We start from the raw sequence: 22,509 nt of genomic DNA, 5'->3' as shown, positions 1-22,509 counted from the left end.
CATTTTCTTACTCAATATCAAGCCACGATTATTGTTTTTATTTTAAATCGTATAATGTCGGACTTTTTTTGCCGTCCGTGAGGAAAATAAATGGGGCTCAGAGTCTCAGAATACTGAAATCTGTATTTTTAAAATCTTTTTTTCCTTCTAATTTGTTATTCTTTTCTAAATAACACGCTGTTATTTACGCAGCAATAACACACAATTATCCTTGTTTTTATTTATTTGTTTAATATCTTAGACTGCACTGTAACTTTTATCCATGTATTTTTTCTTTTAATGTTTCTTTTATTAGCTTTTCTTTTTAATGACTGATTTTAAATGCCATTTTCTTAATGGCTTTCATTTTTTGTAAAGCACTTTGAATTGCCTTGTGTTGAAAAGTGCTATAAAAATAAACTTGCCTTGCCTTTAATTCTAAAATATCGGGCTTTTTTGCCGTCAGGAACTGCATTTGAAAATAAAGTCACCGGAAACAGACGTGCGATACACACCCACTGATTACCCACGATCCTCAGCTATGGTTGAAGCTCGGTGATTGGATGTTTTAGCCGCAATGCACCTTGGGATATGGTGTTAATGCGATATGAAATAACTGTCAACAGAATTGCGTTGCCAGGCAACAGCTTGGGGTGAAAACAGTATTTCCGGTCTCGAAGTTTCCATAGTAATCTGCAGTACTCATCAACTAAACACATCAGTTTATCCTTGTTAATTACACAACATTGATTGGTTTAAATTGTTTACAATGTTTTTGTGTTTTCCCCCTTCGATTCGGAGAAACAGATCGTTTTTTTCTGAGTTTAGGATGGCCGAAGACACTACACTACCCATAATCCTCAGCTATCGTTTGGGACTACAGTCCCTTTGCTTGAAAAACCCTGTCATTAATCTTCAAGCTGTGTGATTGGATGTTGGAGTGGCAGTGTGCCAAGGTTACGCCGAGCGTCAAACAGCTCTATGAAATGGAATGAAACCACGGCAGACTATCCAAAACTGGACTCGAACGGGTCCAGCCCCACCCCCCCCAGAACTACACATGCTGGCTATTGTGTTTCGCAACATGTTCTATGTCACGTCTCTACTGGGAATTGTAGTTTTAAAAGACGTTTTCGTTTTTTCCCACAATTAGAAGTTGCCAGTATTAAACTGTGTACACCCCTGGAGGTTTAGGGGATAAGAAACACATTGGTGTCAAATTTAAAACATATAATTAATAAATGGGTGAAAATTGCTTGTGTCCATGGGCAGCATTAATATACCCACATGACATTCATGTAATTCTACTCCACTACAATTCAGAGGTTAACCTGGTATTTTTACTCCAATACATTTATTTTAGTTACTTTGCAGATTCTGATTAATGATGTGGAATATAAACAACCCTTAAATCAGACTTTAGTTACACCTGAGTAAAATGCAGGGAAGGTGATTGTCAAGTGCCAACAATCAGGAGAGATATTTGATAGTGGGTGCTTGAGAAGACTAAACATTTATCTGCAGATCTCTATAAAGCATAATCATTACTCGTTATTCTCTACAAATAGTTAATTAAAGACTGTATATAATGACTATTTTGCACATCCCTTTCAAGATTTTAAGATTCTCTAAGCTAAGGTTTATTGACATATCATATACACAACTATGGTGTAGTTATGCAGCGATGAAAAACTTGGGTCGCAGGTTCCACAACAAGACATCTATCAATATGTGTGTATACCTCCACCATTAAACTGTCCTATTCTGCACATTTATTATACTATCTACATACATAAGAGTATCATTAATGTGTATAATATCAGTTAAAATAAGTGCTTCAACATAGTTAACATTTCAGGAAAGCAATATATTAGACGGTAAGTACTTTTTCAGGCTTAATATTTATCTGTAGATAGATACCCCCAAAGCTTTGTTCTTAGTTAAAAGAAGACCTTAACCTAAAGTATTCTTTAATGTTTAAATAAAGGTTAATTCGTTTTTCCGTTTTGCACATCCTCCTATTAATATCTTTGTACATCCGGCACTAAACTGTTCTCATTCATAACACTCCGTTCGATGTCTCACTATGGGATGCGCCTCATCGCGGAGCAAACAGAAGCATCAATCTCATTACGCCAATCCTGATTGGCTGGAGATCTTGACGTCAGCGTCAGGGAAATCACCCCCTATAAGTAGCTTGCGCCACGACGCATGCGCCATTCAAACACCTCTTCTCGCTTCAGAGCACATCTCTATGGTAGCAGGACAAGCTTCACGGTCCACAGACTGAACCCAAATATCCATTTCGGTCGACGGGCGATCGCCGGCTACTCCTTCTGCTTCGCAGGAAGACGGTAATTACTAACGCTAGTTATTGTTGAAATCGACCTCGCCGCTCTCTTTCCCCGGAAAGTAAGCTAGGTCTGACTTTTTCAAGCTAGCGTTAGCTTGCTCCCTCACTACCGACACCACGGTAGCGAGGAAGTTCTTTCTTTTCTCTTCCCCACGGAGGAGGAAAGGATTAAAAGGAGCATACTGCCACACCAGTCAGTATTCTCCGGGAATAAAAGACCCACACCGTCCTTTTCTCCGGATTAAGGACAGGATGGTAACCTCTTTTTCTCCCAACCTACCTGTTGAGAGCGGGTCCTCTCTACGCCACGAGGCGAACAAGATGGACGCCCCTCTCCCTCACACCAGAGGAGTCAGGGACTCGGTGGCTCAACTCTGCGGCTGCGGGTTGAAGATCTCGGGCACAGACACACACCAGGTCTGCTCGTCCTGCCTCGGGCTGGAACACGCCCGAGGCGCTATCGACAACCCCGGCTCGTGCGGACATTGTGTCCGCTTCACCGTAAAGAGCCTCCGCCGACGGCTAGCACGCCAAGCTAGCCTGTCGGAGCAGGAACCCCCCATGTCCACTGACCTGCCGGCCGGCAGTCAAGACGCGGGGGAATCCGCCACAGAGAGTGAACCCCTCTCCATGTCGGTCTGGGGCTCAGTATCTGCGATGGCCGCGGAACCGGATTCCCGCGCCCTGGCAGGCCGGGACCCGGTGGCGGCAAGACACGCGGGAACGGGACCCCACGCTTTACCGAGCTGGGGCTCCCGGTTAGACCTCACCATGGTCTCACCCGCGGAGGATGTCCTCGAGCTGAACTACGACGAGGACGAAGAGGACGCCTCGGTGTTCCTCCTGTCCGAGTCGGATGAACATGAAGAGGACATCTTCATGTCATCGGCTCAGGCTGCAAAGCCTGGAGCGAGGGCTGCTCTCCTCAGACGATAGCACACCAGCTTCGCCCTGTCTGAACATGGACCTGCAGGCCGTGTGCAAACGCGCTGCGGCCAGACTCGACATCCCGTGGCCTGAAATGGAGAGACCGGCCCTTCAGCAACAAGGTCCCAATCCAGGGTGCCTCCTCCCTAGACTGTGACGGAATGGAGAAGCTCGGCCTGCTCCGCATACCGCCCATGGAACCGCTGGTAGCAGCCCACCTCCTACCGAGGATGGGCCCGTCACCAAGCAGGAACCCCACGCTGCCGGCAAAGTCGGACCGATTTCAGTCGACAATGACTGAACGGTCCTACAAAGCTGCAGCGTTGTCCGCCAGGGCCCTGAATGTGGCCTCGCTGCTAACCGCTTACCAAGCGGAGCTCTGCGAGGACCTGTCGGGTAACCCGGGGGCAGCCACTCTGGACGAGATGGCAGCGGTCACAGACATCTGTCTCCGTGTCCAACGCTGTGCCGTCCAGGCCACGGGTAAGGCAATGGGGATCATGGTGGTGCAGGAAAGAGCGAGATGGCTCAACCTCACCAACCTCCCAGACCGGGAAAAGGAGGATGTGCTGGATATGCCCATCGTTCCCGAGGGAATTTTCGGCTCCGCTCTTGCTTCCATGCAAAGGAGGTGTGAGTCGAAAAAGAGGGAGGACGAGGCACTCCACCTCTGCCTCCCTCGAAGGGTCCAGCCGCTGCCTTCGCAGCAGCAGTCCTTCGCAGCAGCAGTCCTTCGCAGCAGCAGCCCTTCGCCCAAGCTGCCTTGAACCCTGCTCGGTTTAAAACACCGAAAATGCAGAGGTCGCAGCCCGCCCCGAGTCCCCAGCCCAGGCTGGAGACGAGGGCGAGCTGGCCCAGAAAATCTCCGGTTCCGGCTGCAGCTCAGGCGCAGCCAACCCAGAATTTCGGCCAGCAGGCGAGGAAGAAGAAGCGAGCGGCGTGACAGCCCCTCCTTCTCCCCTCCGTGACAGAGCTGGAAGTCCACGGTTCCCCAGCTCTAAATGTGTTCCCGCCGCCTCGAGAGATGCCTCAACACCATCCTCAAGTCCGCAAAAACACATGTCACAAATCTGTTTGTTCCTCTGTCATAAAACATTTGCCGCTGACGCATCCAGGCTTCAGGCCGAGGGCGCAGCTCAAAAAAATGATAAGAAAAACAATAAAACCAATAAACAGCCTGTCAACTGTTCCCCTTCTGAGAGCAGCCACGGCATCTCTCAAAAGGCGGATTACAGGCGGGTCTGTGAAGGCACCACCGTCACGCTCATGCGCAGTGCCGGCTGGGGTTTTAAAAGCACCACCGCCACGCGCATGCGCAGTGCCGGCTGGGGTTGTGAAGGCACCACCGTCATGCGCATGCGCAGTGTCGGTGGGGATTGTCGAAAGGGGGCACCACTGTGTTCAGACACTAGAGGGCCCCATAACACAACAAATAGAGACTCAGAGGGGAAGAGATGTGACATCTCCACTGGCTCTAAGGAGCATGCAGTGGAAGATGCTCACATCATCTGCTTGGGTTTTCAAGACAGTAACACGGGGCTACAGACTCCAATTCGCTGTCACCCCCCCTCGCTTCTCAGGCATTCTGCATTCGCAGGCCCGAGGAGAGTCAGCCCATATTCTGGAGAAAGAGATTCTCTCTCTCCTAGAAAAGAGGGCTATATCTATTGTACCCGCCGAGCAGAGTCAGGGCGGCTTCTATTCCAAGTATTTCCTCGTTCCCAAACGGGGAGGGAACGGAATTTGGCCAATACTTGATTTGAGGGCTCTGAACAAATATCTAAGAAGATATAAGTTCAGAATGCTCACGCACACATCTCTGCTGCGGCTCGTGCGACAAGACGACTGGTTCACATCAGTCGACCTGAAAGATGCGTATTTTCACATCCCAGTATATTACCCACACAGGAAATATCTGAGATTCGCATTTCAGGGGATCTGTTATGAATACAGAGTACTCCCCTTCGGTCTGTCTCTCAGTCCAAGGGTGTTTGTACGGTGTACGGAAGCCGCGATAGCCCCTGTTAAGACAACAGGGTATTCGCCTGGAAACCTACCTGGACGACTGGCTGCTTCTCGCACAGTCGGAGCAGGAGGCTGTTACGCAGACAAATATCCTCGTAAAGCACCTGCTCAACCTGGGTTTCATAATAAACACAGAGAAGAGCATGTTGTGCCCCGCGCAGACTATACTCTTCCTGGGTTTACACCTGAACTCGGTGCCCTTTTCAGCTCGCTTGTCAGCGGATAGAGTGAAAGCTTTCAGAGCTTGTCTCGCTCTTTTCCAGCTGCGCAAACATGTTCTCTTCAGATCATGCCTGCGATTGCTGGGGCTCATGGCGTCAGCCATCCTGGTCGTACGACTGGGACGCTTACACATGAGGGAGTTTCAGCGCTGGGTGGCTGCCCTAAAACTAAACCCTCGTACGAGAGTGATGGTTACTGTGAAATGCGTAATGGCACTGCGCCACTGGCTGCACCCGACTTTTCTAGTACGAGGTGTGCCTATGGGTGCTGTCCTTTCACGGAAAGTGGTCACCACGGACGCATGTCTGACAGGTTGGGGAGGTATTTATGAAGGTCGCCCGGTGAGGGGTCTCTGGAGCAGAGACCTCCAGCGGGCACACATAAATTACCTGGAGCTTTTAGCGGTGTTTCTCACCCTAAAACGCTTTCTGCCTTTCCTCAGGGGACATCACGTCCTCGTGAGGACAGACAATACGACCACAATATCGTATATTAACCGCCAAGGGGGTTTGCGTTCTCTCCAGTTACACACACTGGCGCGCAAACTTATCCTATGGAGCGGTAGACGTCTCCTCTCTCTGAGAGCGACGCACGTACCGGGAGTGAGGAACCTCGGGGCAGATCTACTGTCCAGAGGTATACCACTTTATGCAGACTGGACTCTACATCCAAGGATTGTGAGCCAGCTGTGGGTGCGTTACGGCAGAGCCGCGGTGGATCTGTTCGCATCGAAAGACAACGCTCAGTGTCAGCTGTTCTTTTCGATGCGCGATCTAAATGCACCGTTAGGCGTGGATGCACTCGCGCACAATTGGCCCCCGGGCCTTCTGTACGCGTTCCCACCCCTGGCTCTGATACCCCCAACTCTGGCCAGAGTGAGAGAGCAACGCCACACACTTATCCTGATAGCTCCGCACTGGCCAGCTATGTACTGGCTAGCGGAGATATATCAGCTGCTGTGCGGGCCGCCATGGCAGCTCCCACTACGCAGGGACATACTGTCCCAAGCGGGGGGGGGCGATCTTTCACCCACACCCAGAGCGCTTGGCTCTATGGGCCTGGCCCGTGAGTGGTACAATCTGAAATACAGTGTGACATGACGCTGACCCTGGCAGCTGCCAAGCGAGCCAGTGGCACTCATGCACTATCTGTACAGTTTTCATGCACTCAGTTTGCCCCAGGGCAAACAGAGTGTGGTTGAAGCCTAACCCTGCCTTTATCTTAAGGCGGTCGGTTCGGGTACCACATTTGACATTGAGGCTTCCTCCCCGCCACTGTATTCCTCCGGGGGAACAGCGGCCGGATTTGCCGTGTCCAGCCCGTGCTTCACGCACGTACAGGGACAGATCAAGGGTGCTTTGTCATAATGACCAACCCCTTGTGTCCTGGGCTAACCCTTATAAGGGCAAGCCTGTTACTAAGCAACGGCTCTCCCACTGGTCTGTGGAAGCAATTGCTTTGGGGCTCATACGAGTCAGAGTTCGCAGGCACCCTCGGGTCCGCGAGCTCTTTCGACTCAGGGTCTGGCTGCATTCTGGACTCTGTCCAGGATGTCTCCCATCAAAGACATTGGTGCAGCGGCGAGCTGGTCCTCGCCGCTCACTTTTGTCTGCCTCCTCACAGGCTGGACGTTCTGCTCCCAGTGTGACTCAAGCAGTGCTGGGCACCTGGTTGAGTCAGAGCTCTACCTGTTAAGTTCTGGTTGGTTTGGTGATTTTCGAGATAAGCTCGTCTGGCAATACGGGAGCTACAATTTCCCATAGTGAGACATCGAACGGAGTGTTATGAATGAGAACTATAGGTTACTTACGTAACCCCAGTTCTCAGAGTAACATGAAGTGAGATGTCTCACCAGACGGCCCTCCTTGATATGGTGAAGCGAGAAGAGGTGCTTATTTTGAATGGCGCATGCGTCGTGGCGCAAGCTACTTATAGGGGGTGATTTCCCTGACGCTGACGTCAAGATCTCCAGCCAATCAGGATTGGCGTAATGAGATTGATGCTTCTGTTTGCTCCGCGATGAGGCGCATCCCATAGTGAGACATCTCACTTCATGTTACTCTGAGAACTGGGGTTAGGTAAGTAACCTATAGTTTTATTGAGGTCATTTACAGTATCTTCTTGACTTTTTTATGTTCTATATTTCTATCATTGACCTTCTACTTTCCCACTATTTTGTATGTACTCTTAATATGTTTTCATCAAATATAACATATTCAACAAAACAATTCAATAACGTGCTTTAACCACTAGGCGGTGCGGGTTAGAAAACTGTGAAGTTTAAAGTGTTAACACAACCAATTATACTTTGTATTATTAGTGTAGGACACTTGTGTATTTTCTAACATCTGAAGATGTGTTGTTTTATTCATGTTTTCACATAATTTTACTGGATATTGCTATATTATTTCACATATTGTAGTTCTACACATTAATATCTGATTTGTAAAACATCACAGACAGAAAGGTATATCCGTCATTTAATGGTAAGCTGTTGAAATTCTGAATCCATAGATGTGTCTCCCATCACCCAAAACCCCTGACTATTCTCTCAACTCAGTATTTACATTCTTTAATTCAAAGAAAATCTATAATATCTTTGAAAATTACCCTGTCTATCAGCTGTGCACTGCTACCTATCTACCAATTGGATCAAATATAAAAGTCAGCTGAATTAGTGTTGATACTGCAAGGAGACGTATTGTGTGAAGAGAAATTGAAGATTTTGTTTAATTGCTGATATATTTACACTGAACAAAAATATAAATGCAAAACTTTTGTTTTTGCTCACATTTTTCAAGAGATGAACTCAAAGATCTAAAACATTTTCTATATACACAAAATAACCATTTATCTCAAATATTGTTCACAAATCTGAAAAAATCTGTGATAGTGAGCACTTCTCCTTTGCCGAGATAATCCATCCCACCTCACAGGTGTGGCATATCAAGATGCTGATTAGACAGCATGATTATTGCACAGGTGTGCCTTAGGCTGGCCACAATAAAAGGCCACTCTGACACGTGCAGTTTTGCTTTATTGGGGGGGGTCTGGGGGGGTCCGAAAACCAGTCAGTATCTGGTGTGATCACCATTTGCCTCACGCAGTGCAACACATCTCCTTCGCATAGAGTTGATCAGGTTGTTGATTGTGGCCTGTGGAATGTTGGTCCACTCCTCTTCAATGGCTGTGCGAAGTTGCTGGATATTGGCAGTGCCTAAGGCACACCTGTGCAATAATCATGCTGTCTAATCAGCATCTTGATATGCCACACCTGTGAGGTGGGATGGATTATCTCGGCAAAGGAGAAGTGCTCACTATCACAGATTTTTTCAGATTTGTGAACAATATTTGAGAGAAATGGTTATTTTGTGTATATAGAACATGTTTTAGATCTTTGAGTTCATCTCATGAAAAATGGGAGCAAAAACAAAAGTGTTGCATTTATATTTTTGTTCAGTGTATTTGTATGTTGTGCCTCTACTGTGACATGTCTCCATGCTTTAATGTTCAAAAAGCTCTTTATTTTTCTCATACTGCCTGTGCTGCAGCACCTCTTTTCACCCTCTGTCTGTAACCAGAGCCCAGTCTGCTCTGATTGGTTAGCTGGCAGGATCTCTTCTGATTTGGTCAACCGCTTAGAGATGTCCCGCCCCATAGTCTTTCACTTACAATGGGTATGAGTGCTAGCCCATAGAAGTGTGAGTGTAACGTAGTGATGTCATTATGTCGCAGGAGTTAACAAAGAAGTCCAATCAAAGTGTTTCAGGCAGGGGGGGAGTGTGTGGGAGAGAAACTCACTCTGGAGGGAGTTTTGGATTTTAGCCTTTGCAGACCATTTACATGCAGAAACACCTATTACACAATACAGGAAAGGGAAACCCCAAAAAGCACAATAGGGCTTATTACACTAAAGATGAGTCTTTTTGAGGAGATCAGTGCAGCTCAGTAGCTCTTGGATGGTGAAGTAGGAAGCTGCACATATACAAGTATTTGAACAAAACACATGATGCATAATATGAACTGTATGTGGGCTGATAGCCATCTGGTTAGGGGCTGTGCAGGGTCTCCTCCCAGCAGGCAACTAAAGCTGTGAGCCAAGACCCCAGGCCCAACACCCTGCCGGACTTTGAAATCAGAGCTTTATTGTCCATAAAGCCTCAGCCAAGTATGAAGAATCAGCCCTCTCTAACAAAACACCACTCAACCAGCAGAGAGAGGGACAAGACATGAGAGAACTTGGGGGTGAGTGAGACAGACAGAGAAATGGAGAAGGATTTGGGGAAGAATGAGAGGGTAAGGTGTTTGAGAGATAGATGTGGAGAGAGAGCAGCCAGTTCAAAGCATAGTACAATGATCACGCTCACAACTATGCCACAGTTATTTATAGCTCATTGGGAGATAACTCAATTTTCATAACTTTCTAATTTTGTTACGGGTGGTCCCAGTTCACATATCAATTCAGCACTCTGTGGAGTTCTCTGCTACAACATCAAAGTATGTTCTGTAACAGCCACTTGCATGCTTTTTATTCACCTTGTTTTGTGATATATAAAAGGGCAATGGAGCAGAAAGAACATGTAAAAGGTGAACATAATGACCTAACTCTTTATAGTTTCTGCAAAGCAAAAGAGTAATAACAGATACTTCAATGCAGCCCTTCTGAAGAGTTATGCAAAGTAAAAAAAATGTTGTGGCTTCAGTAAGGCCAGATGACCACGAGATAAGCAGAGACTGATTTCAAAAGATGAAAACAGCATCATATTTGATTTAGCGTGTCTCATTCACTCCCTTACAACAGAGGTGAATGAGGAATGCCTCAAAAAGCCTAATTATATACTAGCTGCACAAATACTGTGAACCAATTTATCATCGATTTATCAAAACAAAAAATCCTCCACTATGGGTTCTGCTCAGAGATTAGGAATGAGGCCTGCAATGGCCTAACCAGATGTAATAAAGTTACATTTATAAAAACAGTATGGTGCTTTTCATAAAATTGACTTTTTTGGGCTTCAATCTATCATCGACCTACATTGGCAGTTCTGTTACAACCGACTGTCCTCAAACTTTTCAGTTGAGTTGGGAAAATATCCACAATGGAGATCCACTAGCCCTAACCCTCCAATATATTTTACCATCTTCTCAAGCTACCTGGTTTAACTTGCAATTTGATGGTAGGTCAAATGGCATTCATGTCATGTGGACGATCACTGTATTAACAATTTTGCAACCAGAAGAACGTTTAACATGGACAGAACTCCACAAAAAGCTTGTATTGCCAAATTAGGTTTTTTTGGCTAATGTGTTGGCAATCCATTTCAGTTGAGCAGAAGTGTAGTCATGTTCCTGGAGACCTGACAAAGATAAACTCTTATTCCAGCCATGTTTTCGTCCCTACAAACTAATGATGAGAAATATCCAAAGCTTTGTCATGTTCACAAGCTAATTGTTAACTTTGTCTGCCTGCTTTTTGGTTATCGGCGGGTGTTGCACAATTCATTTATCAGAGCCTTTTTGGTGAACACACGCCTTATGCAACTTGAAATTAGTTTGAAGAGAGAATTAAGAGAAAACCAAAAAGGACATTTTTGTTTTTATATGTGCATCGTTTTTGAACATGCAGCATGTTTCTTAGCATTGTAGTGGTTTGCACATGTCGGCAACCGTACATTACGATTGGAAAGCGTTGTTCAACATCATGATATGAAAATAACATTCTATCTTTATAAATGTAACTATCTTTATTGTAATAAAGACGTTTTTTTTCATGGGAACAATATATAAATCTCATTCAAACACCATGGTAAATATCTTTATACACAGGGCTTGAAATGAAGAACCACCAAATGCAGCTCAAAGGTAAGTGGGGCAGTTGGCAACATCAAAGTGGTAAATCTAATTCTGATACTCCTATTAAAGGCTGTATCACAATCGTCTGCACTAAGCAGTAGGTGTCATGTGTACGGAATGACACAGTGTGTCCAAGCACATTATGTGGTATTTATGTGTAAAAATAACTTACCAAAGCGTTCAGGCCAATGTCTCAGAGTAAGAATAAATGATCTTGCTCTCTATCCAGTAGCTAATACATTTATAAGCTGATAGGTGAAAAGCCTCATCCATTCTAAAGTTTAAAAAGATATAAGCCTTTATTATGCCCCGTTAAGAGAAAGGGCATGCTATAATAAGTGGCATGTCAGGTCACAACCACTCAAATGTAATATACATTTGAAAGGTCTGCATTTACTACAGTCGACCATCAACACTGAATGCATGCAATACAATAAGCTTGTTTTCTTCCACGATATGATACATTTCAATGAAATCTATAGACTGAATTGATTTAGGATTTGAATGGATTTGATGTCCAAAAGAGAGCTCAAAGATACATTTTCAAGAAATCTGAAATCGTAGGCTTAATGTGTTGCTGCCAAACAGCTTCATAGAAAAAAAAGTCAGTAAACTATCAGAAAATATAAATGTCATGATGAGAACAAGTCCAGAACAGGGACAATTTAAGAAATTCCCAAGACAGAACCGTGTTTTGAAAGCACAGGAATTGCACTTTCATAGCCATATTTGTTGTCACATTTTCAGATGTATTACCACACTATGATTATATGACCAATATAACGCATTAAAATAACATTTGACAAATCATAAGTCTGTACAGGTTGATGTCGATGCTGCAGGAAAACGATGGACGACAAGTGCAAGAAACATGCTTCACTTAAAAAAACTATGCAAATATAAAAATACAAATTTGCAAAGACACATGCAAATGAAGAAACATCTTCAACAAATTGACAACACAACATTGATGGCAGAGTATGTCTGGTTCATACATGTTAGTAATTTGTCAATATATTTGAAATTACTAGGTTATCTAACATGCGACAATGGGAATGGGACTATGGGCACAAAATGACACTTCAACTAGTGTTTCCACCTTGATTAAAATGTGACTCCTATTTTTAACACTAGAAATGTTTGCATCAAGTTGACACGTTTCATTGTCAACTTTAAATATGAGCTACAGCAAAGGTTATGGTTTGTGCAATAGTTAATAAATCCGAGGCCTTCATAAAAGAAAGTCGTTCTAGTGAATTTGCCTTGTGTTACACTTGTGATTGATTGGATCCCTGCAGTGGAACGAAGTCGGGTGTCAGTGCTTTTATGGGCGACTACAGTATGGTGGTGTTACATTTCAATGGATATGCCCTTGGCCAGATAGGTGATAATACTATCCAGTCCACACACCCACACACACACACACACACACACACACACACACACACACACACACATTTAGTCACGCATAACACACAAAACAAGTCTTCTTAAAGGTCCCATGTCATGGCCATTTCTACTGATCATAATTCCATTGTTGAGGTATATTAAAATCGATTTATATTGTACAATTTTACAAAATCGCATTGGTTTCTCATACAGCATCTCTGTATAGTAGTGTATTCACTCTCTGTCCTAAACGGCTTATTTGGAGCTCCTCAGGTGACTTCAGAAGGTGCCAGCCTGTTGGCACAGATATTTAAAAAAAAGGTACCACCACACCTGTTCTGTCGCTGACATCATCTCATTCCATGAACTCTAATTTCGGGTGCACCGTAAACACACTGTGTGACAGCTCTGAGTGTGTGTCTGTGTGTGTGTGTTTACCCCCTCTCTGCTCTCAGCCGGGTCCTCCTGAAACTAATTGCAGTTTCTTTCTCTCTCTCTCTCTGAGTGACAGCGAGGATTTCGCTTCGCCCGGAGCGACGTCACACCAAGGTGGAAGAAGAAGAGCGCATTTTTCCTCCCTTTATCATCCAAAGAAAACACATCGACAGACTGTGGCACACACAGACTCCTCTACATGCGGCCGGTGCGCACCCAAAACCACTTCTCCAAGTTAATCTGTACGTCAGGGCACAGCGCGCTATTATTTTTTCAAAAATATAATTTCATTGTTTTTAATATCCCCAGAGCTTTCCCGCAGTCAGCGAGGACTTCCCGGCTTTGAGACACTTCTCCTTCCTCATCTGACCTTTTCGAAAGCATGTTATTGTGCAGCGACATATAGTGCAGAACGATAATGAAGAGGTTAACCACACTTTTGAAAGCGGACATCTCTTCAGTAGCCTCTTGACCAACTTCGTTGCGCATTAAGATGCGCCCCACCGAAGAGGATTTGGATGAGGAACTTTTCGCGCTCTTGGTGACAGACAGTTTCCAGTGAGCTTTATTGCTACCGACAGAAATCAAGGACCTCCTATGTATTTAAGAAATAATCCAACTCGGTGTTGGCTGAGCTCGTCAGTTCTGTAAACTTTGCCGGGGGATCTCCTCGAGGATTTGCTGCGTTCACCATGAGGGTTCGTCTATCACGGATCCAACTGGCCCTGTTCTTTATCTTGCTCTGCCCGGTCAATATCATCGGACTTTGGTGGTAAGTGCTCTGTATTTACCACGTGTGTCAAGTCTCTTGTCAACTTGATATTTAAACGATCTCACCTGACTTGGTTTTATTTGTATTATGGGGCTTAATCATGTTTGATATACCTTCACAGCACCTCACACACCTCTCTGTGTTTCACCTACATAGACCATTCTGTCTGCGTTGTTATGGAGTGTGGTCAAAAGACAGAGATGCATATATTCAATGCAGCATATAAAAAAGGAACTAACATATTTAAAGAATGCATTACAATTGGAAATAAGAAGAGAAGAACAACACCGGTTTCCTACATGTATTAAATAATCTAGTTGGTTCAAAAATAAATAATATAAGAATATCATTATTTTCATGTTTTGAAACAATATTAACCTAAACACAGCTTAAGATAATGGAAAAGTTAACCATAAGTCAAAATATGTCTTAATGATTCTGGGAAAAATGGGTCCCCAGGGTGCAGGACAAAGAGACAGAGGAACAGGGGTGGTGAGAGAGGTGTCTGCTGCTCATTGCCTGCAGTAATACACAAGGAGAGAGGACAGGGAGATTTGTGGAGGTGGTGTGTGTTTGTGTGTGTGTAGTGGGGGTTCAGAGTCAGGAATGTCAGGTGGCCCTCTAGGCGCAGTGGATATGTCATCATAAAACAATCCATAAGGGCTCAGCTTCGCAAGGTGTGTGACAGTCGGACAGACAGACAGACCCTGCAGATCTGCTGATAACATATTTTCTGTCTGTCTGTCTGTCTGTCTGTCTGTCTGTCTGTCTGTCTGTCTGTCTGTCTGTGCAATCTTTCCAACCGTCTTCTTGTGGGCAGAGTTTCATTTGACAAGATCTAATATTTATCTCTGTCTTGCCCTCTCTCTTTATCACACACAAACACAGACACACACACAAACTTCTGCAAAGCGGCAGTGTTTGAATGTGAAGCTTTGTGATTTTTTTGTCTTCCTTTCAGCGAATCCTCCCACTGTTCATTCACAGCCCAGTCAAGGTCACTGTGGGTTGTAGTGTCACAGAGGCTGTGTAAGTCTTCTCAATGTCCTTATATGACTGGCTGATGGTCTGTCAGTTTCACAGGAGGATGTTTCTTTGAACGTGAAGTTTTCCATCATTCTGTCTCTTCAAAAGCCTACATTATAGTAGACCCGTGAGGTAAACGCATAACCTGTGGGGAATTTAAGAATTAGATGGAATTACCATTGTTAGGAAAAATTGATAGTTTCTGTAAGGATCTAGGAAGAATTGATTGGATGTGAAAAGGAAAATATGACCTGCTCTCAATTGCCTTGGTGAAATAACTGACTTGATGAAAGGACCTCCCATACTGTTGTAAAAGTGAGGTTGCATACTGACAGTGGACATGGGTTTCAAGATATCTTGTCGGAAAGCATGTTATCTGCCTGGGTGTACTTTGATAAGAAAATGCAGTGCACAAGCATACACAACCTGCATGTAACGCTTGTGTCCTCATTTTTTGTCCTCTTTTTGTTGGCAAACTTCAAGAATGCATCGAAGCAAGCATCTGTTAAGAAAAACAACACAGTCCAGTCTCAGCTGGGTAAACCTCCGTCCTTTCTATCAAATGCTCTTCATTGTTTTGGCTAGTTCGTCTGCAATAAAGCCAGACTTGTAGTTTGTGCTCTATATGTTTATCTGTTGTATTCTAGCTTGATCAGTTGTTTGACAAAATTCACATGGATACGGATGAGATGTGTAACATGACTGATCACAAATAGGGTAAGCTAAGTTAACTCTTGTAGCTTTACTTGCGACTGGAGAATAATTTCTTGATTGGTTTCCAGAAGCTTTTCAGAAGGATTTTCAGGGACGGGTTTACTGGAGACAGTTTTCAGCTGTGAGAAAATGCAGCCTCAGGAAAGATGGAGGACATATTATTGACAAAGACGGGACAGTTTAAGCCAGAGGGGTGCTGATCTGTAGCTGAACTGTGCGGTGACCCAGCTGTGAAGGGTTGTAGGGAAAAACAATATCCCTACAGGGGTCAGTCATTAACATTGCTTTCAAACCCTTTTGGGCAAAATCATGTCAGACCTAGCCTGAATCCATTCAAATAAAGATGACAAAAAACTCAAGAAGATAGTACATTACGGTAATAACATACTTTCCTTTTACCTACAAACAAAAGAGTTATTCATTTATACGCAGCATTGTTTAACAATGGTTAAGGATTAATTGGAAGACACGAAAGACTGGGTAAGAGAGAATAAAACACACATTGGTTACTGAATTCGTAAGAAACTTTGATTCACAGACCCTTTTGTTAAACTATATTTAATCTGTAATAGCAGTCTATGGTCAGCACATTCTGCAAGACATTCATTTTAAATAAAGCTGTATTGGATTAAGGGAATCAACACTAAGAAATCAATGACTTCCTCTTTATTCCCACTGACATGCGTTGTCATCTTCTTTCACCTACTCACTTGTTGCACAGACACACTCATACACACACACACACACACACACACACACACACACACACACACACACACACACACACACACACACACACACACACACACACACACACACACACACACACACACACACACACACACACTCCTACACAGGGGTGCAGCTAGGGTGAAGCTATACACCTGTGGATTGCTCCCGGGTTCTGCCAGGACAATGATGCTCTCTGTTGAAAGCTGCTGGACATACCATCGATACATCTCTCTTTCTCTGTCTCATGCTCGCTCCCCTTCAATGTCTCTGTATGTCTCTTTAGCCGTACTATCATACAGATAGGTTGTCGCTGAAGGAAAAGCGAGAGAGCTGCAGTGAGAGACGGCGAGTGAGGCAGATGAAATGCGGGGAGATAGCTGTCCTTTCAGAGCCTCTGCTGATTAGAAGCACTCTAATCATTTGGCCTGAGAGCAGAGACTCAGAGGAGTGAGGAATGCCTTTGCTCTCTTATACTGATTTTGACCGCAGTGCTTAGGAGGGCCAACTAGTGTGTGTGTTTGTGTGTGTGTGGGTCTGTCACACAGACCTAGTTTGGCAAACCGCCCGCCCGGAGTGTGCCACAAGCCTACAGGTGCACACACACAGCAGTTTGTGTGTGTTTCATCTTTCTCCTTTGTTTGTATCTTGTCATACTGGAGACACCTACTGTAGAGGGAACTGCCACACAAGAATGTTTATATTTGACTGTCTGTCTGTACATCCGCCCTCCGTTTGCTATCTGAGAAAAATAATTTGTTAGTGTGATAGTGTTGCAACTGTTCAAAATTCCATCACAAAACTTTACAAACTAATTTTTAATCGAAATAAAGGTTGATTTGCTAAATGGGCATGGTCAATTTATGGCAACAATATCAAAGTATTTTACAATCTGACGAAGAAGGGCAGAAACTGTTCTCATTGTTTGAGGTTAGCTGAGACAGCTTGAACTGTACATTTGAAGCTAACATTAAGACTCCGTTAGCTTAGCCCATGTTTTGATGCCCGTTAATCAGTTTAACATGCACTCAGAGATGAACAAATGCACTCATTCAGTCATACAGTTTTGGGAAAATATACTATACACATACGCACGCCCACATAGCCTCTATAGTCAGAACCACCATCATTACCAGAAGAGAGTCTCATTGTAACAGATCTTATCTTGTCTGAAAAGCTAGATGTTTAATCAGGACCAGAGAGATGGGTACAGATAAAGATTAAATGACGATGTGGGTTTGGCATCAGGGAGGGACGTGAATTAAATATGTTTATGTGTGTGTGGCTATGTGTGTGTTTGCGCTCTTTTTGGTTTTTGTGGGATTTCATACTTTATATATGTTTGTTCCAGTGTCAGAAGTATATACAGTAGACTAGCGGGTAAAATGGTCCAGGAAATGTCAATATGTCTGTAATTCGACGAAGAAGGGCAAAAACTGTTGCCAAACTCACGGATTTGGGTTTGGCTGAGCCTGCTTGAAATCTTAATGTTACATTTGTAAGCTAACGTTAAGATTCTGTTAGCTTAGCCTGGGTTTTGATGCCTTTTGGATTTCAGTTTAAAGTAGGAGTTCCTATTGTATTAATCATGTATCTTTCTTACTGTTACATGTCATTGGTTTTATTACAGTTTTCTAATGTTCTGTCAGTTGTCATACTGCCTAAAATAGTGAACAAGCTAGATAGTGTGAACTGTTCGGATTGAAAAAAATGATCTCTTTTTGGGGAGAAACAGCATGGGACTTAAGATCATTTCTTTTTTATTCATGCCATAACCTTTGGAAAACAAATCTAACATGTGTGGCCCCTGAATTTTTTTGGTAAAAGGTCTCAAAGTGAAAATGACCACCTAATGCTTAATTATATCTCAAATATATGTTTTAAAGACTAATGACCATGATACTACAGCTAATGTCAAATGATTGGCACTTGAAGCTTCGAGGAACTTTAACTTTCTGACCCAAAGCTACTGTAAGAAATCTGCAAGTAAACCACCTGCAGTGTTTTCATTACTTTTACACATATTCATCCCACTTGATTTTCTGAAAGATCTCTGTAGCATCTCTGATACCGAAGCTAGCTTACAAGAAACACGTGCTATCGTTAGGCCCTACTCATACATTCACTTGGAAAATCATTTAAAAGACACTAAAAGACAGACAGTGTTGATATGAGCCCCTTAATGCAAAATAAAAACACGTGTTTTAATTTTGTACAGCAGAGGCGCTACTCCTCTACCTATTTAGCTTCCCATGTGTTAACAAAAGAACGATTATATCAAGTTGTCATTCCAGCTCTGCTCTCCTTCATTGCCCAACAAACAACCACTGTCACGATCTGTCTTTGTGGTGTTTTGTCTTGTCTATATCTGTTTTTGGTTTTCTGTCTGCGTTGTGTTTTGTCTTGTTTGGAATTGTCTGTGGTTCCCTGTCGTTAGTTTCCCTGGTGTGTCTGATTACCCGATTGTGTTCACCTGTGGCCCCTGTGTTTTCTCCTCACCTGTGTTTTGTTTGTGTGATTAGTCTTGTGTGTATTTAAGTTCTGGTTTTTCTGTCTTTGTCGGTTCGTCTTGTGTCATGACTAGTTCGTCGGTGAGTGTTCTGTTTTGTCTTTGTTGTTCACCTAGCCTTGAAATAAAGGAATTTGCACTTTAATCTGCATTTGGGTCCTACCTGCTTCACACACCATGACAACCACGCACCTTTCCAGACCCTACTTTGTATCTGAATAGATCCATTCTTGGATCATTTTAGCTCTCAGTGCTTTTGGGTGTGCCATTGTACCAATGTTATTAAAACAGAACAAATGAGTTGTTTTTCTTTTGTGAAATTGGTTTGGTGGTGTTGGTTTCGTCTTGGTCACACTTTGGCTTTTTAAATGCTGAGAACTTAATTGTTTTCAGAAGTGTTCTACATCAGTAAAAACAACATGATCAGACATGTCTAAAAGTGACTGATGTGTTCCAGATTGCAGGTCAAGTAAACAGGAAATTGATTATTGAAGGCACAACAACACAGGGACAGCAAGGTGAATTTGTTCACAACCCTTTGTTTTAGGATTCCAGACAGTTCAAACCTTTGTTTAGAATTGAATATCTATATCATTGCTTTATGTCTTTGTATCTCATTCTTATCTCACACTGGACCCCCCACCTTCTCTTTCTGTCTCTTGACACCCTCTCTTAAGCTTTCTCTTCTTTGACTATTTCTCATTCTTTCTCACGCTGGCGTCTCAGACTAACGCCTGACGTGACTGTCTTCATCTCCAGCATACTTGAGGGATTAAGGAGGGATGAAATTCACTCATTCGTAGGTGGTGTGAAAAAAAGAAGGGCCCCGTACAGCACAGCACTTTATCTATGGTGCTGTGAGATCGTTAATGAAAACTCAGGTGGCTCTGAGCACCAACGTTTAATCTCTTTCTGACCCACCTCTGGGCTCAGAAAATACTGAAAAAGTAATTTGCCCTAACTTACAACATCAGTATGAAAAACAGTCACAGATGTTAACATCACTGACATGATCTCATTAACATTTCCAAGCAATACAGGCAACCAAAGGGTTTTGATTGGACTGTTAACTTGTAGCAGGTGAAAGCAGCATTTCATTTGGGTATTTATTTGACTTTATCCTGTTTTATCTCTCACTGTATGACCCAATGTCTCTGTTTTGCAACTTTATCATCATCAAGAGCTATTCATGCAAGACAATGTTTCCTCAAAGCCCCTGATACTATCAATGGGTTGCATGGTTTTCTGTTCAAGAGATGTTTCATAAATGACATTGGCACTTTGCATGAAGAAGATCTGATTACTGCCTGGCTTTGTAGTTCCTTATCCAAGTGTGCTTTTATCTTTTTGCATGCCTGCACAGAAGTGAGGCCTGGATAGATGTACATGTGTTTGCTGTATATTCAGGATTTTGTGTGCAACCTGCATTTGTGCACACGTAAGCATCCACTTAAGCATCCTATTCTGAGTTTTCTAGAATATAGTTTTCTAGAATAGAACAATGGTCCCTTTCAGAGTTTTAAAATGCAGTAGATAGTATTTTTTCTTATCTTCATAGAAGTTGCACTGAACAGGAAAAAACACAAGGTTTTTCTAGGATTCAAATCAAGCCAGCAGTTATATACAGTACAAGAAAAACACAATATTACTTTAGAGAAGCTTTTTGTCCACTACTGCTTCATAGAAAAAGTGAAGAGAATGTCTTATGCTAAAAACAATTATGCTCTTCTTTGCACCTGGCACATGCACATTTCTGGAGTCTACAACAAAGTATTCCCATGTCCTTTTCAACCTCGCAGGGGTGCACACTCTTATGTACCGACCTCCAAACAAGGGCAAGAATGCTAGGCGCTTACTGTCATCCTATTATCCAATCACCGCACCCCAGTTTTGGGTATGGCGCCGGCAATGAGCTTTTCCACCTCAGTTCACTCCAGTTTCCGATTCAGACTACATTCCCATTCCACTAAGATAACTCCCAGTTTCTAAACTTATAATACAGACAGTCCAATGGGGATTAACAAAATGGCCTTCAACCGAAATAAAGGGATGATTTCATCCCACCGTGTCAAAAAGGTTACACAATTTTGTTCTGAAGTACATGCCTAAATCAGTACTCCGTTTATCTTAATTATTATAACTCACACAACCCTGTAATTATACTTAAGAAAAGGTCAATTGTTAATCGCTTTATAACTGTTGTGCAGCTGCTCATGCAGTTTAACGAAGATTCATTTAGTTGTAAGTGATGCAACGTAAGACATTATTTTTCATGTTTTGTGTTTAGAGAGAAAGAGAAGGTACTGCTAAACAGATGTATGATGTATTATACAATTTCCTAATACATACTACAATACTACACACTTAGAAATCTCCAAGTCTGATATCCACTGACGAATGTCAATCAGGTAAACTGAACCAAAAGAAAGAAAAATGTTTAATATATAATCTGTCCGCTTTTTTGAGAATCATTCAAAACTAGAAAGGACACTTGGAGAGCGCAGACCTTCGCCAAAGCTGTCCTAAGAGAAAAGTCATGCCTGTATCTACCCTGTGATTCTGATCCAATCCAGAATTGAATGGATTTTGTCTTGGCCCATGCTACATCTTTCCACCATAATGATGATCTGGTAGTTTTTCTGTAATCCTGCTGACAAACAAACCAAACCTAGAACATAAGCTCCTTGGCAGTGGTAATAAAGTGGATACCACAATTCATGACAAAATGAATACGGATACATTTTTCAGTTTAATATATTGATGCATCTAATCTTGGACCAACAGCTATATGTCTTCATTAGTTCAACCAGTTGGTTTTGCTTTTTCGCAAACAGAGATCAAACATATATTTTACTCCCGTTGTCAAAGCCCTCTGACTCGTTCTGTCTTTGGCTTCCAGGACTCCACCCAAATGTCATCCAGTACATTCGCTTGTTTTACAACTCTACACCTCCCATTGTAAAAAAATAGGCTGGCTATTGTAAGCTGCTGACAGAACTGGCCTCAGAGCTGCCCATGGCACGTGCACAATAAAAATACATTGTATTTTTCACATCCATAAAAATCTACACATACTGTATAGACATGCATTACATTGGTCTCTCTCTGTCTCTCTCTGCCTTACACACATAAACACACAGCCTGATATCAGTGGGTATATAATGAGTGGTTGTTGAGAGGGAGTGTGCGTTGCTAAGTACTGTACCTGTACCCACTAATTAACACATACAGACAGTCTGTATCATTTCATTATCTTTGTGACTGCCACACACATTTGAAAATAAATACACGCTCATGCACAGTGTACATACAGAACACCTGTATTGCAAAAACAGCATTGTTTCCATAGCGATGTTGCCAACACACTATCATAGAAGGAATGCAGCAGTGGGTGTCCCTGGAGTGTGTGTGTGTGTGAGTGTGTGTTTGCAGACGGTGCAGGCTTTTGTGCCAATGCACCTATTATCTTTTACTATCATTTCCACATTATACACCACATATTATTGCTCGTACTGTATGATTAGGAAAATGTAACCCCCCTAATCTTCAGACAAGTTGAATTATAAGAATGGTTTT

General features: G+C 43.2%; 1 protein-coding gene across 1 annotated transcript in view; it reads left to right on the top strand.

Moving 5' to 3' along the window:
• The first annotated feature begins 13,340 nt into the window (after window positions 1-13,340).
• The window catches only part of wnt6b (wingless-type MMTV integration site family, member 6b), a 28,040-nt gene continuing 18,871 nt past the window's right edge, over window positions 13,341-22,509 (top strand). Inside the window, exon 1 of the mRNA XM_034227230.1 lies at window positions 13,341-13,955. Coding sequence (XP_034083121.1) covers window positions 13,876-13,955 — 80 coding nt within the window. The 5' untranslated portion in view covers window positions 13,341-13,875. The remainder of the gene's footprint in view (window positions 13,956-22,509) is intronic.

This window comes from Gymnodraco acuticeps, unplaced genomic scaffold, assembly GCF_902827175.1.
Source record: "Gymnodraco acuticeps unplaced genomic scaffold, fGymAcu1.1, whole genome shotgun sequence".
In the NCBI taxonomy this organism is placed as follows: domain Eukaryota; kingdom Metazoa; phylum Chordata; class Actinopteri; order Perciformes; family Bathydraconidae; genus Gymnodraco; species Gymnodraco acuticeps.
Note: the sequence above shows the minus strand (reverse complement) of the source record. Positions and strands in the feature narration are given on the sequence as shown.